The sequence below is a fragment of the Buceros rhinoceros genome, unplaced genomic scaffold (assembly GCF_000710305.1).
Source record: "Buceros rhinoceros silvestris isolate BGI_N320 unplaced genomic scaffold, ASM71030v1 scaffold605, whole genome shotgun sequence".
NCBI classification, from domain to species: Eukaryota; Metazoa; Chordata; class Aves; order Bucerotiformes; family Bucerotidae; genus Buceros; species Buceros rhinoceros.
In genome coordinates this window covers 91224-105917 of record NW_010411000.1, presented here as the reverse complement: position 1 = coordinate 105917, position 14694 = coordinate 91224, and the positions used below count along the sequence as shown (strand labels likewise).

Here is a 14694-nt window from a genome sequence, read left to right as displayed (position 1 = left end):
GTCCATTCCTAGCAGCTCTGTCTGCTGCTCTATCACACCTGTCAATCTGTTGACTACCAAGATGTAAAGGACCGTCTCTGGAAGCAGAATTTCCTTCTGGTCCTTTAGAAAAGGATACAGGATATTTGCAGGATTTTCCCCTTCCAAAAGAGACCACTGGAGTGGAATGTACTCTCTGGAACTATTTCTGATATTATTCCATTTCCTTTTCTTTTTTTTTCCCCCACAGAGGCGACAGGACGTGAATTTCTGTCTCACCCCTACTCATGTCGTCCAAGAGAAAGTTAAACTCCTAATTGCTTTTGTGAACCAAAGCTCAGCAACGCCTTGTGCAGATTTCACTCATCACATCAGAGGTATCTGCAACAGTTTCCGCAGCTGAGCTCATCGCCTTCATAATCAGTCGGAGAGAAGACAATCACACATGTGATTCACCTGGCAGCTCCTTTAAGAAGAGATAAATCATATCCTGGACTCCACTAGTTTAACTGTGCAGGGAAGAGAGAGTCACAGGGTCAGGTGTGTGTTTACACCTTCTTTACGTGCCCACGTCTTCGTTCTGAATTCACCAGCGCAACAGGAACATAAACACTGAGCTACAGCTGTTGATGTAGCTGAACAGGAAAGCACTCTGGGTTGAACACTGGACCTAAACTACTCGCATTCACAAATCAGTGTCAGAACTGACAGGAGAAACCAGTCATGTCCTTTGATCTCTCTATTTCTGTTTCATCCTTGCTATCATGCTGAATGCCCGTGAAATGATTTCCCACGCGGCGATACCTACCCAGTATCATCGAAGTGAAGTCTCAGCACTGCCCAGACCGTGACACAGATTGTTGGAGTACCTGCAGAAGAGGAGACGGTGATATCAGCAGCAGTCCGGACACGTTCAGGACTCAGCAATGAGCACTCTTTGCAACCTCTCCACTGAGGGTTCGTTTCCTAATAGCACTTGGGCATGAAATAACGTGATTCATTACAACAATTCAGAGCCCTGGAAACATCTCAGTCAGAGGATGGGTTAGTCGTGAGGGGGTTGCAGAAGCAAAAAGGGAAGAATGATGATATTTCAGGTCATTATTCCTCAAAGTCATTGTACCGCATCTTGTTGCACGAACAGTAAAACAGTCTGTACAAAACAAAAGCAGTGACGCGAGCTCCCGTGTCTACAGCTACTGTAATTATGCAATAATTGAAGACCGGCAGATGTTGAGCTGTAATGGCATTGTTGTACTCTCTGTATTCTTCTGTAGTTTTGTTGTAAGAGAATTGCATATATTATATTTTCCCTGTTGTGCAAATAACTGATTTTGCTTTATCTATTCAACCAAAACAAATCAGTGGAGGATAGTTTTTCTTTACTCACGGGAATATTTCTTTGGGGTTTTTTTCTCCCTAAAGAGAATATCAGGAGAAAGAATTTTGTATTTATTTCAGACACTTCTGTACTTTTTAGAAAATGTGTGTGTAATACAAATTAAATCAAAGCAGTAAGAATCCACTGCATTTATTTTCCTTTCTGAAAAACACTAAAAGTATGTTTTTTCAGTGGAAATATTTTTGTAAAAGAATTCAGTCTTGTGAGACAACTCTGGGTAAGTTGGATCTACATTTTATGGCAAATAAAATCTTTGACTAGGAGACTGCCTACATCTGTTCAGGCACCCCTGGAAAGGTGAAGTGCTAAAAAGCAAACAAAACAAGGACCTTGGTAACCCCAGTTTGCAGCAGCCAACGAGACTGTCGTACGTTGACAGGAACAATTATGTTTGACACATTTTGCAAGGCTGTGTTGATGTCACATTAGTCGTTCAGCTGAATCCACTTAATTGTGCCTCTGTCAAATCTCTTATTCCCGCTATCAGAAATAAAAATACCCCTGTTAGACCTAGTTGACTGATGAAGCCCTCCTCCTTTAAAAAAGCACACACAGGAATATTTGAAAGGGAAATGGTAAAAAGAAATCAAATGACAGGCTTTGGGGAGAAGAAATCATGCATATTTCATTTGAACTGAAGTCTGCTTTTCTCACATGAAAATGTCTGGAAAACATTGAGATCCTTGAGCACTTAACAGATGCATAATAATAAAAAGAATCTTTAAATACCAAACACGGTCTTGTGCCCTCCAGTTTGCACTGACTTGTGCTGTATAAATTGTGATAGCATGAAGAGTGTTGCAAGGAAGGCAGAATTACGTGTCGTGTGTGTTATGTGTCATAAAACACATTTCAAAAAGCACATTTTAGAACTCAGCGTGGAGTTTTGAACCATCTACTGCATCAATATGCAAATAGTCACATTATTTTTTTTATATCAAAAGATATAAATGTCTTTGTCACCTTCTTTTCAGCTTCTGAGTAACATTAGAAAACAGACAAGCCTCAAAGGCTGAGAAGAGAGATATTCTTGCTGCCCGTGTCGCCGCCCCGGAGGAGGCATTGGGAGAGACCTCAGGAAGACAGGAGTCTAGCTGCAGAACTTCCCAGCATGTTGCATATTTAAGAGGCAAAAACCATCTGGATCGACATAGCAATATGTAATTATTACTCAAAGGAGGACACTGATGTGCTCAGCGTATTTTAAGGAACAGATAAACCCCCAGATGCTGCAAAATGCTGAGCTCTGGCTTATTGCTCCTTCAGTGCAACCCCCCCTCATCAGCTCTGAGCTGAGGGGCTGCTTCTGCCTGTTGCATCAAGCTGCAAGTGCTTCTGGCTTTGCAAGGAGCCAGTTGCTCCTACCAGGTCTGGGGAACTATTATTCAATTTGAAATATGCAGGAGCTGATAAAATACTGCATTTAAAAAACAAACCAAAACCAAACCAAACCCTCCACATTTGCAGATTTTCTTAGTGTTATTAATGGATGTTATGGACAATAATAAGTTACATTCTTATTTATGGTATTCGACTCGAGACCGGATATTCTAAGGTTGTGTTACAGAATCAGTCCGCCTGGGTAGTTCTTTTATCACAGAGACTGATTTTTTTTTTAAAAAATATTCAGTTAATAAGCTGTGTTGCAATATTCTCACATTCAGATGAACTGACAGGTATGAAATTTGTGCAAAATTAATTAAAGGAACTCAACCTCAGATTTCTGCTCAGATTGCAAAGACATACACATTGTTTTCTTTTAAAATTGTCACACTTTCATGCATAGAATCCTCTAGGTTTCTTTGAACACAGTTTTTTTCTCTCAGCTATAATGTCATTATACATTGTGGATAGTTCAAAGGGGACTTTGAACATCCTTTTCCAACAGCCTTTCCCAATAGCCTTTATTTCTGATCAATTGTTCTCTTCTTTCTTCTCTGTACCTTTGCTCCTACTGCAGGGAGTCTTTGCCAGGAGATGAGAATTTTGTTTATCTACAGCTGCCTCAGGAGGGGAAAAAACAACCAGCTGTGGATTACTTGAAGGTTCAGGTCACTTGAGGATGTTTTTTTCCAAAGGAGAATAGTTTAAGGCACATGATTTGTATGTAGAAGTTACACATAAATATACAGTGTATTTTCCAGATTATTTCAGAAGTATGATAGTTTAAGTATAAAAATTGAGCTTTGCCTTCTTAGGGTACATTTAAAATTAATATATTCTTCTGCATTCATCATCTGGCTTCTGCAAAAAAACTGTCAGCAAAGAGCTGTTTGATTTAACATGTTGATGGAATCAATTTATCTCCAGGAGGCCAGGATGAAAAATAATTACACTGGTTATCATGGTACAACTGGCCTTTCTGAAAGAAATCTTGTTCCTTCCCACTGCAAGTTTCCATTTCTCACCCGGGTGTGATGAGCATACGTGAGCACCCTTTGGATATGTCCTCAATTTAGCTATTAGCTGGAAGAAAGGCACAAATGAAGTCTTAGACAACAGACTAGACTCAGCACTGCAGATGTGATCGGGCTGAAGAACGTGTCATTAAGACCACATCTTGCAGAAGGCAATCAGCTGTGGACTAACTCTGCAGGAGATGCCATGTTCTCCACAGTTCAGTTCAACTCCATTCAGACAAAAAAGCACAACAGGGTTCTGTCTGTGGTGGAACTTGTAAGCAAAGACTAAAACTGAACTTTGAAAATGTATGTGGAAATATTGGATGGTTCATGGAGTCATCTTGCACACTGAGACAGGTTTTAGACAAGAAATGTCACATACCCCAGCCAATAATAGTGTACCAGTAGAAATATCTTCTCTCTGGGAAAAAGGTTTCTACCAATAACGTGAAAAGGTACAATCCCTCAATGAAAAGCCAGAAGTAGTTGGACATGACACAGTAGTGAAAAAACACCATCACTGCTTTGCATTCCACCTGCACAGAATCAAGAAAAATAAAGTTATTTCTGTGTTGTTTCTGCCTAATGGATAGAGAAAATTTTTTCAGCCTCTCCAAATCTCTTGGTGGAAAGGAGCACAGCTGGGACTAGTATCAGGCGCTTTTAATAGTAAGGTTTTAAAAGCATGAAAAGAATGTGAGGTGCCACTCAGAGAGCAAAGCTCGAAAGGGCAGGTAGCCAATTTTACCAGTGGGAGGCAGCTGACGAGCGTCTGCGGACAGCTTGAGAACATCTTGCGTTAGTGGGAGTTCACATCATCAATGCAGGCTAATTGCTAGGCTTAAACCCCCTTCCAAGGATTAAGTGCAGAGAAGAAAAGGATCCAGTGGTGTGCTGAGAAACCCAAGGAAGGATGTGAAATGGCAGGATGATTGCAGAAAGCCCCGAGAGTGGAATCAGGAAGGATGCACCCTCCTGCGTGCGGCTGAGAATTGGACTTCCTTGCCATTTCCCGGTGTTGTCACTCAGGGGCGGAAAATGCGAGTAAGTGTAAAGAAAGCAGAGCGATTGACTGTAAAACACGATAGAAGCTCTCATTCAGGTACCAGGGGAAAAGCGGCCGACAAGAGCAGTACACACTTGTCTTTGCAGTGTCGTATCCCAGAGAGACATCATTAGTCCTTCCAGAGCAGGACTTTTCATCCCATCAGGGTGGAATCCGTGGCTAAACTGGAAGTTTCTCTCTGGGGCACTGGGAGGCTGACAGTTATGAGTGGTTCCCTACTGCACTCGATCCTCTGGGACAAGTCAACAGCTAACATGTTTAAACCCTCAGAACTTGAATTTCTTCATGGAAGCTCTACCAGTTTATGCTGGCTGAAGAGCTGCTCATTAGATGGATGATGGTAATGTGTGTTATCCTTCACATCTTTTGAATCAAAGAGGCAGATGCCACCATTAGAAGAGCAGTATGAACAAACTACAGATTTAATGGGGCCTCAGCTTAATCATGGAGAAGAATTAAGAGCAAAAACTAGTTTCAGTGACAAAGAAAAGGCTGACTGAGAAACTCCGCAGCTGCACTTCCCTTGTGGAAGTGACTCAGAGGGAATTTAGCTCATAACTGGATGGATAATGGAGATCTCAGTTTGGAACTCGCTGTAATTCCATCATAATTACACGCAGCGAGCTGATTTATCAAATCAAATAACTAGTCTTAAACGTGAGAGGAATAGGGATTTACATGTAATGTATAGCTAAACGCATCTGTGAAAGCAACTGCTTTCCATGAAATCACACCCTTCAGACCCAGACGCGTGGCTAATACTAATGATTCCCTGAGCGCGTGACGGTCAGGGGTGTTTCTGTGTCTGAGTGGTCACCCTGATTACACATGACCGCCTGACATCCGGAACAAACAGGCTCGGGATGAAGGAAATGGTTGGTGTCTGCTCTCACCCCACCTATCACTATGCAGATCCATGAAAGGGAGAAACAACCTGAGTAACGTCAGAAACAAAAGGCTGTGGGTTTGTTCTGAAGCACAGACTGCTGGACACTGATGACATCGTGAGACAGCAACACCCACAGTTTTGCTGTGAATTGGGAGAGAAGCTTACCACCAGTTACCGCCTCTCCGAACAGCCAATGATACTCCCGAGGCGGCTGCCTGCCTCGCCATCCTCTGTGACCTCATGCGATAAAACCCAAGGACAAGGCTTTGGCTCTGCTGGTACTTACCGTTGATATAAAGCAGTGGTTGCCATCCTGTTCAGCGTAGAGAACCCCGTCTTTAATGAACACGGATATTGCACGTAGGATGAATGAAACAAAGAGGTTCATATGGATGAAATTTCGAGTGCAGTGAAGCTTCCTACAGAGAAAAGAGCAAGGGAGAGGGAAAGATGAGGGTGAAAATAGAAAGAAAATACTTTTCTTTCATGGAAATGACACACTAGGTCAGAGCACCATGGTGCTAAGAACAGCAACCACCTGAAAATCAGGAGTGTGGATCATACCAACCCTAAACCCGACCAAGACGAGGACTGGGACCTTTTCCTGCAAAAACATGCAGAGTAGCATAAAACAGACCCAGTCCAATGCAGCTTCTGCACTTGCATAGAATAGACCCACAGCTTCTACAGTTGTGTTTACATTCTACCGAAATGTGACTACTGGAGCGCGTCCAAGCTGGGGGAACACCTCTCTGAAGGGTTGTCTCCCTCTTATTCCCTATCTAGTGAGACAGAGGCTTAAACATTGTTTGGGGCAGATGAGCTCCAGTTTCTTTCCTCCAGTGACTGAACAGCTCACTGCCCATGTCCTGACTCACCTGAAACGACACAGGATAACCATGGCGGTGGTGAGGGAAACAAGAGAAGTGCTGTATCCCACCGTGTACAGAGCCTTCACAGACAGGTAGTAGTAATCCTTAGGAGGCAAACAACACACGGTTAAGTGGTTGACCTATGGTCACATCTTCTTCACCCTGTCAACGTGCCGGGGGAACCACAGGCAGGATTTGTTTCTTGAGCAGGTTGTTTCCTGCTCTTGGTTCCCCTGAGACCTCTCTGTGTATTAGAGCTTTGCTCTGTCTGGCATGTCTGTGGGTCTGCACACCATGAAGCTGATTTCTCAGTGAGCTAGCAAGGGCTCTCTGTATTTCTTTGACTACTGCACATGTATCTATAGAAAAAAAGTGGTTGGCTAAGGGAATCTTTAGTGAGCAGGGGAAGAACTGGGGGCTAAGCCATGATTCTAGTGGTAGCTACAGGCTGTATCAACAGTAAACACTCACAGTCTTGAAATAATCAGTACAGGGCTGGGAAGGATTTAAATCTTGCTTCTCACATTTTATGCTCATAAATATATGTGACTGTTTCATTCTAATCATCATCAAATCAGAACATGACCAGAGGCTGGACAAAAAGCAGCCTGCCTCTCCCCTGCCTCATTTGTTTTTAATTACAAGATTAATTCCTACCTGGTTATCGGACTCTGTTTCATTTTCATCAAAGCCGCAGGCATCATAATAATGAGGAAAAGGTTCAGACCAGCCATCTTCAGTGCAATTTCTGCTGATGTCCCCTATGCCAAGCACAGTTGGGAATGTGACACTGTTGAAGCAAACCCCAGGACATGCCCTCCCTCCCCTTGATACATGACCAAAGAAAACCCCACCAGGGTTTATCTGGTTGTCCGTAGAAGACTTAAACGGCATCTCAAAAGTTAAATGACATCTTTAAGGACCCAGTTCTACAAGAGGCACCTATGGATGTGTACTACTACAGCTGGTCACCAGAGCACAAAAAAGATTTAACCAGCAGAATCAGTGCCTCCAGGCCACCAAAGATCTCATTCTCAGGTGGGTACTTAAGACAGGGGTCAGCTAAATGTCCCTTTCGCTGCATTTACTCTGAGAGGCATCTAGGGAACACAGTTCTGATGCACTTCAGATGGCTAAAGGGTAAGTCCAGTGCTTAAATATAGGCACTTTGTGCTTTTTATCTGTATCTGAGGAACATGCATGGGACTGGCAGGACTACAAAATGCTAACGCCGTGTTTTGGAGCAGCAGCTTGAAGCCAGTCAGGATAAGGCAGGATATCTAAACCAGCCATTAGATGTCTGTAGTGAGGCAGCTGGATTGTGCTGTGGGCAGATAACGTGTGTCCCACAGTCATCGTCGAGCCTGGGCTCCCACCTGCGAGCGACTTTGTCAAAAGGGTCTGAAGGGAAACAAAGGGAAGATAGAGGGAGACTGACTCTCTTTTCCGTCTCTGTCTTCATAGCAGTTTGTTCATTTATGTCTCCAGATGCCCAGTGTGGCTTCAACTGACAATTTCAAACTCGTTTCACAGCTTCTCACATTCCTCTGCCTATTTGTTCCAGTCCCTGTTTTAACCCCACACTAAAGCAAGTGCTTGCAAAGAGGCTCAAAACCTGGCTCAGAGAAAAGCTCGTTCTCGTTTTCTCCCTTTTTTACCCAGTTGTTTGGCTAGTCTCCTGTAAGGACTGGCTCCTCAACAGCTTTCTCTGACAGGGGCTTACAGCTGTGTTGGGAAGTGAGAGCTGGGGGTGGAAGAGGAAAGAAACTCTTGACAAACTCCCTTTGTCACGGAGGCCGCCTGAGGTGGGACGGCCCCCGAGGTGCTCTTTTTAAGCACCACTATTCTTGCCAGGGCTCAGTGACCTGGTTGAAAAATAAGAGCTGGGCTGCTAGCTGCACAATAGAGCAGTTTCTGTTTATCAAACTATTACAGTTTGGGGAGTTTTAGCTATTCCTTGATCAAAATCGATGGAAATTTCCAAGTTGTTTTTGTTTTATTAAGGTTGTGCTGCTTCGCACTCGTGGAGCAGTTTAGTCAAGTAGCTCAAAACACTGGCAGTGACCTTATTTTTAAAGAATGTGTTTGCCATCCATGCAGCAGAATATATCTACTTAATCACAGCGGTCGTTTAAGAACATTTCATTACTTGGCAAATTTTGGTAAATGACGCTTGCGCATTCATCCCTAGTTTTCAGTGGAAAATAACCTCTGAATCATGGTGTTGACTTTCCTTAACACCATTTAGTAATTATTGTTAAGCAGGTAGATACAATTTATAACAACGTACTCACAAGATTGCGAAGCCCAATAATAGAGGAATAAATTTTCATAATGCTGCTAAAAGTAATGCACCAAAAAATGTGTCACCACAATTAAAACTGATTAGAAAATAATGCCTAAATGGAAGGAGAAAACGCTTGGAGCTGCCTTTTTAGCAGAGCAAAAATAAAAAGAGAAACATTTCACGGTTCTGCTTCTTACCTAGGGGAGACTGGGCTGTGCTTTCCAGCAGGTCATAGTCACCTATAAAAGTGGAAATTTAGTGTGAAATTGTTTTGATTTTGTCTTCTATTAGGACCCAAACTTGTCTCCGCAGGAATCAGTGACTACAATCCCATTGATTTTCATTTATTTGAATCAGGCCCGAAGGCAGTAAGTACTTGATTCTGTCTTTTCAGGAAGTAAACACAGTTTTACTTGTGAGTTTAAATCAAAGCTGAACCAACAAAATAAAAAAAATTGTTAAAAACATGCAATCAAACCAGGACCAGTTTTGCTATAAAACTATGAAAGTCACATACTATGTCTTTAGAAAATTGCATTCAAGGTTAGATCACACCCTTTTCTAGAAACTTATCAGATCTTTAAACTCACTATCAGAGCATCACAATGAACTACGTGTATCATTACCATAACGGTTGACAGACAAACAGCTTCTTGATAATCCAATATTTTACCACGTGCTCCACACGCCGTTTTTGAGGACAGAGGCACACAGGAGGTACAACCAGTACCGGCTGAGCAGTACAGTATGCAGCACAACCGGTTCTTACCTGCATGGGTTTGCCCCAAATTATCGACTTCCCAACCTGAAATTAGAAGAATAAAAATAATTAGTTGGATCTGGATCGCAGCTTGCTTCCCATAAGAGTGACTGCCGTGGTGCCCAGATCAGAGCTGCAAGGAAATGTTGTTTTAATCCTTTTTTCAAGATCAGTACTGTATTTGTGGCTCAAAAGTGGGTCTCAGAAGATGGTCAGTTCCATTGTATTGCTCATCCTCCATTTATCATGGAGTTTCATCAAACTCCAGGAAGGGTATGAAAAAGACATGAGAGAGGGTTTTTGTTTTGGTTTGGTTTGGTTTTTGTTTGAGGGGAAGGGAAGGTTCTGAAATAAGACTGACCCACACATTTCCAAAATATACTACCAAAATCCATGCTGATTTGCATACTGAAACCACAAGTGTGACTGGGAAATCCTAAAAGTCTGGGTTGGCTTTAAAATTTTTCCTTTTCCTTCCTTTTTTTTTTCTTCCAAAATAAAAAGTTGGGATTATCTCAAACCCACCTCCCGCTCGCCCTACTAAATGCTTCACCCGAATTGCTCTCAAGTCAGACTTTCCCAAATCCGCAGTGGATTTTGGCTCAAGCTGGGTGTTGGGGGATGCATAAACAGGAGCTGCCTTAAGCCACCGAGCGGTGCTGCTGCATCGTGCACAGGCACAGCGGAGCCTGACAAAGCTCAGAGAGCTCTGCCGTGGACACAGAGCAGTCAACAAATGTTTCCAAGGTGCCATTGATGGCTACGGCAGGTTAAATGTTCAGATTAGCTGAGCTCTGCATCCCCTGGAGTAACCACAGGGCTTCAGGTTGTTCTTCTTTAACCCTGAACATATGGTCAAATCTTCACGAGGGTTTGGAAAAGCCATTCGCCAGTTTCGATGAGAGGGTTTTTATTAAAAGTAGAACCCAAGCACAGATTGATTCCGATCCTATTGGAAAGGAGAAAGAGAGCATCTAAGGAAACAAAATAGTGAAGGGAGAGTCTTTTTAGCACAGAGTAAAATGTATTTTAGGTTTCATATTTTTTCAAATTCCTTTTCATGCAATGATTTTAAATTCATTGATTTATCTCTCTCTCCTCTAAAATAAATCAGATGTGCTTTTTTATCTCCTAAAACAGAAAGCAGAGCATCTAATGTGAAGATGATGGTGGGAGTCTGGAAAACTAAGCTGAGGCATCCAGTAGGCTGTTCTGTGTCATCGAATGGATATATTCAACACGGAACCCACACATTCAACCCACCAGTTACTTTGGAGGGTGAATCCTGAAAGCTATGATGAGAACAGCCCTGGTCTCCCGGCTTCTCTACCCAACCCCAGCTGCTTTCAAGATTTCGCATGTGAGAATTCTCAGATAATTATTGAGTAACTCTGCTGATTCCAGTGAGAAGTCATCAGTGCTCTGCGAAAACATTTTCCAGCAAAGATCGTTCAACCTGCTGCATCAGACGAAAGTACCAGATGCTGCAGAAGCGCTATGGCTGCACTCCAGGTTCTCTGCAGAATAACAGGGCTGCCTCTGCAGAGCGTTTTGGAGAGAGCTATTTCCCTCTGGAGTACATCAAACCCCAGGTTTATTAAACCCCAGTGATGGAGTTCAGGTACAGATACCTGTGTTGCTTAAATCTGAATATTGACTTTTGGACAACCTACGGGAAATTTTATCCACGGTTCTCTTAGGCAATTAGAGGATCAAAGGGCAAACCACTGTTCCTTTATCACTGTCTTTCATAGTGTCTTTCGTAGCCTGCTGCCACTCAAACCAGTCACTCAAACCAGTAGCCCATAATGGAACTGGTACCTTACATGAGGGCATCTCACTCAATAGCCTGTATCTCACAAAGACCCACAGAAGCAGGGCAAGAAGAAGCCGCAAGAAAAATTGCAAAAAACTCTTTGACTCATAAAAAGTTGGGTTTCAGTTTATCAGTGAGGCTTGAATCCTGAAATGTGACGTTACAAACTTTTCAGAACTCTTGTTGGAGAAAGACCAGGTCAATATTAAGTGGATTGAAGCCTGATGTTCCCAGCATCCTGGCATGTTACGATGGTTAATCAGAAAAACATCTTTTATTAAATTTAAATGTTTTAAATTTAGCTATTTTATTCCTACAATCTACATGGGAAGAAATTAAAATTACCATTACTTCACTCTAAATATGGGTGGTAGTTGGGCACACTGATGTTCAAGTATTATGTTTTAGTCCATTTTTAATTTCATGGCATCAATAGCAAGAGTTAAAACATTGTATTAATGTAGGTTTGTAAAATGAAGAGGCTTTTTATATCAATATTTTTATACACCCAAATTATTATTGAATTTTAACTGTTTGGCCATTATGAACGGATCCACATTTTCAACAATGCTAATTTTCCGATTGCTGTAGAAGCAAACTTGCCTTTTATTAATATAGTTTTCTACATCTGAGTCCTTGCTAATGTACTGAAGAAAGTTCCAGCACAACCTTTTAGGCTTTTAGGCTTGATCCATCAACCTAATTTTCACTAATTAGCTAAGCTACTGGAAAGTCAATTAGAATTACACCGGGCGTCACGCCCTGAATTACAACTAAAGTCAAAGTTTGTCTAATGAGTGTCGAGGTAACACACATACAAATTCTGTTTGTGTGTGTGTGCATATATAGATAAATTATATATAGATATATATATAAGCACACAATAAGGGAACACACAGCCACCATCTGGCCTTGAATTCTGCGTGCTGCTGCTGCCCGTCTCTTTGACACCATCTGTTCATGCATCTTGCACCGGAATATGGATGTTCACATGGTAGATAACTGCGCTAACGCCGGAGTTTACTCATGTATGAAACAGCGATGGAGTTCATTCGGATTAATTCTGTGCTTAACATTTAATATGTCTACACAAATAGGGACAAGGCCTGAACTGGCATTTGAGCTGGGGTGGTAGGAAGACCAGACGTAAGGCAATCCTTCTCACTTTTCAGACTTTAACCCTGAAACGGTATTTCTGTGGGATTTCTTCTTTCATCTGGGTGTGTTTCTGGCTCTAGAGAGACTCAGCAGATCTTCTCTTGGTGTCACTGCTGTAATGGGCAGGATTGAAGGGCACTTCACTGCATGGGATCTCACGAGTCCTCTCATTGCCTTCCTTTTAGGACGTAATCAACGAGAAACTGGTGCGTTAGACTTCACTGACAAAGCAGAGAAAGCCCATCGAGATGGTTAGATGAAATACATTACTCTCCCAGGAATGAAGAATAAATGAAATATTATTTTCATCTTCATTTTGACTGGAAACCCATTTTACAGGGGTCTAATTCAAGTATTCCATTCATAACTTGCATGAAGTGACACTTGTTTCCTCACACGTAGTTAAACAACAGCACAGCCCCAACTATGGAAAGATGCAGATTCAGCAGCTATTAAACACCAGTTACTAAACCAGTAATTGCTCACATTAGTCAATACACTCCTGAGGAAGGTAACGCCATCCTTGACAAGGAATGTTTCACCCAGTATATTGACAGACAGGGTTCTTCACTACCTGACCTGCCTGAAGACGTGTCACTCCTTGAGAAATAAGGCAAATCTTCCATTAATGCTTTCACTGGCATCATTAATTAGATGTTATTTGCAGTTCTACCTAAAGAAGATCCATCAGAACGCTGAATTTTCAGTTCCAAAGACCAAACAGAGAAATCAAACACCGAAAATACTATTTGTTTCTATTTTTTACACGAAGAGGTGAAGGGCAGAGGAGGGGAGTCAAAAGACTTGCCAACGGCTTCCCATAGAGTTAGTGGCAACAACCCAGATCTCTCATGCCCTTCTCTTGCCCAGTTATCAGACTTTCTTCTTTGGTTTTCACTTGCTGAGTCCCAGAAAACATAATTACCTCCTCACTACCCTCCAGCTGATGAGAAATGGGATGCAAACAATTGTTGCTTCTGATTTAAAGCGAGTGGGACCAGCAAAGCTAAAGCCAGGAGACAGCCACTGTGTGATGAGCCTCCGAGCTCGGGCGCAGCTTTTTAGATCCCTCCTGCCTGCCAAATCTGTGCTGGCTGCTCTGTGTCAGCTGGCATGGCAACTGCTTTATCGTCCACAGGTTTGTTTATCTGAGCACAACTCACATTTAACCCTTTTGTTCCAGCGTTTGTCCCTTATTAGTGGCGGAGGGTGGGGTGGAACGCAAGGCTTCCAAAACGGTTCTGCCTTGAAATGGCCTGATCACGCGGTTCCTTTATTCCTGTTGTCCTCATTAGTATTATTGGAGGAGTATTATTAGTATTACAGGTTTGGAGGAGCGGTCCACATAGGTAACTCTCCACAAGGTTGTACTTTGACAGCACTGAGGATGATGTGCAAAGCTCGCACCGTTTTTACTGCCTGTTATTTCTGTCTCTTCAGAAAGAGCAGAGACTGGGGCAGAGAGGGGTTATGGGAACGATTTCCTACAGTCACTTGTTACCATGCTGTCCAGCGATGTGGGTAACCAGCTGATTAGGCGGGAATTCAATTTTTTCCTGGTTTACACAGCACTGATTAGAAGCTCAAGATTTCATTTCTAAATATGAGATAAATCAGGGAGCTCTCACACCCAGCTCCACAGCATCCTCCACGCTGTGCCTTCTCGCTCCCGTCCCTGTTGCTGCATGCTGCTCTGATCCACCAGCAATCTGTTCACCCGGCTGCCGAAGCCGCGGTTGGGAACAGCAGCCTGCTCAGCAGCTTTTCTGGGGCTTTCTGAGCTCCTCACACCGATACCACTTGCACACTCCACCCGCTGCTTCTCACGCCCTCTGCCCAGTCCTGTCCCTGGGCACACACGATCCCCCGCACACACTATCCAACCATCCCGTTCCTTCATTACAGCTCTTTTTGGGGGGGGAGGAAAGTGATGCAGAATCAGCTTCTAGGTCTTTACAATCTTATTAACATGATCTGCAGAAAGTGGAGGCCAGACAAGGTTACACCACGTGGCCTCAGAGGTTCCCCCACCTTTTCCTACGCTAAGTGCTCCCTCCAATCTT

The 14694-nt window shown here is 42.9% G+C and overlaps 1 protein-coding gene across 1 annotated transcript in view; it reads right to left on the bottom strand.

Moving 5' to 3' along the window:
* ADCYAP1R1 (adenylate cyclase activating polypeptide 1 (pituitary) receptor type I) overlaps nt 1-14694 on the bottom strand; it is a 103310-nt gene that overhangs the window by 28760 nt on the left and 59856 nt on the right. The window contains exons 4-10 of the mRNA XM_010135809.1: nt 9667-9702; nt 9095-9136; nt 7268-7371; nt 6617-6714; nt 6025-6157; nt 4166-4319; nt 788-848 (exon numbers count right to left, since the gene is read on the bottom strand). Of these exons, the coding sequence (XP_010134111.1) occupies nt 788-848; nt 4166-4319; nt 6025-6157; nt 6617-6714; nt 7268-7371; nt 9095-9136; nt 9667-9702 (628 nt within the window). The remainder of the gene's footprint in view (nt 1-787; nt 849-4165; nt 4320-6024; nt 6158-6616; nt 6715-7267; nt 7372-9094; nt 9137-9666; nt 9703-14694) is intronic.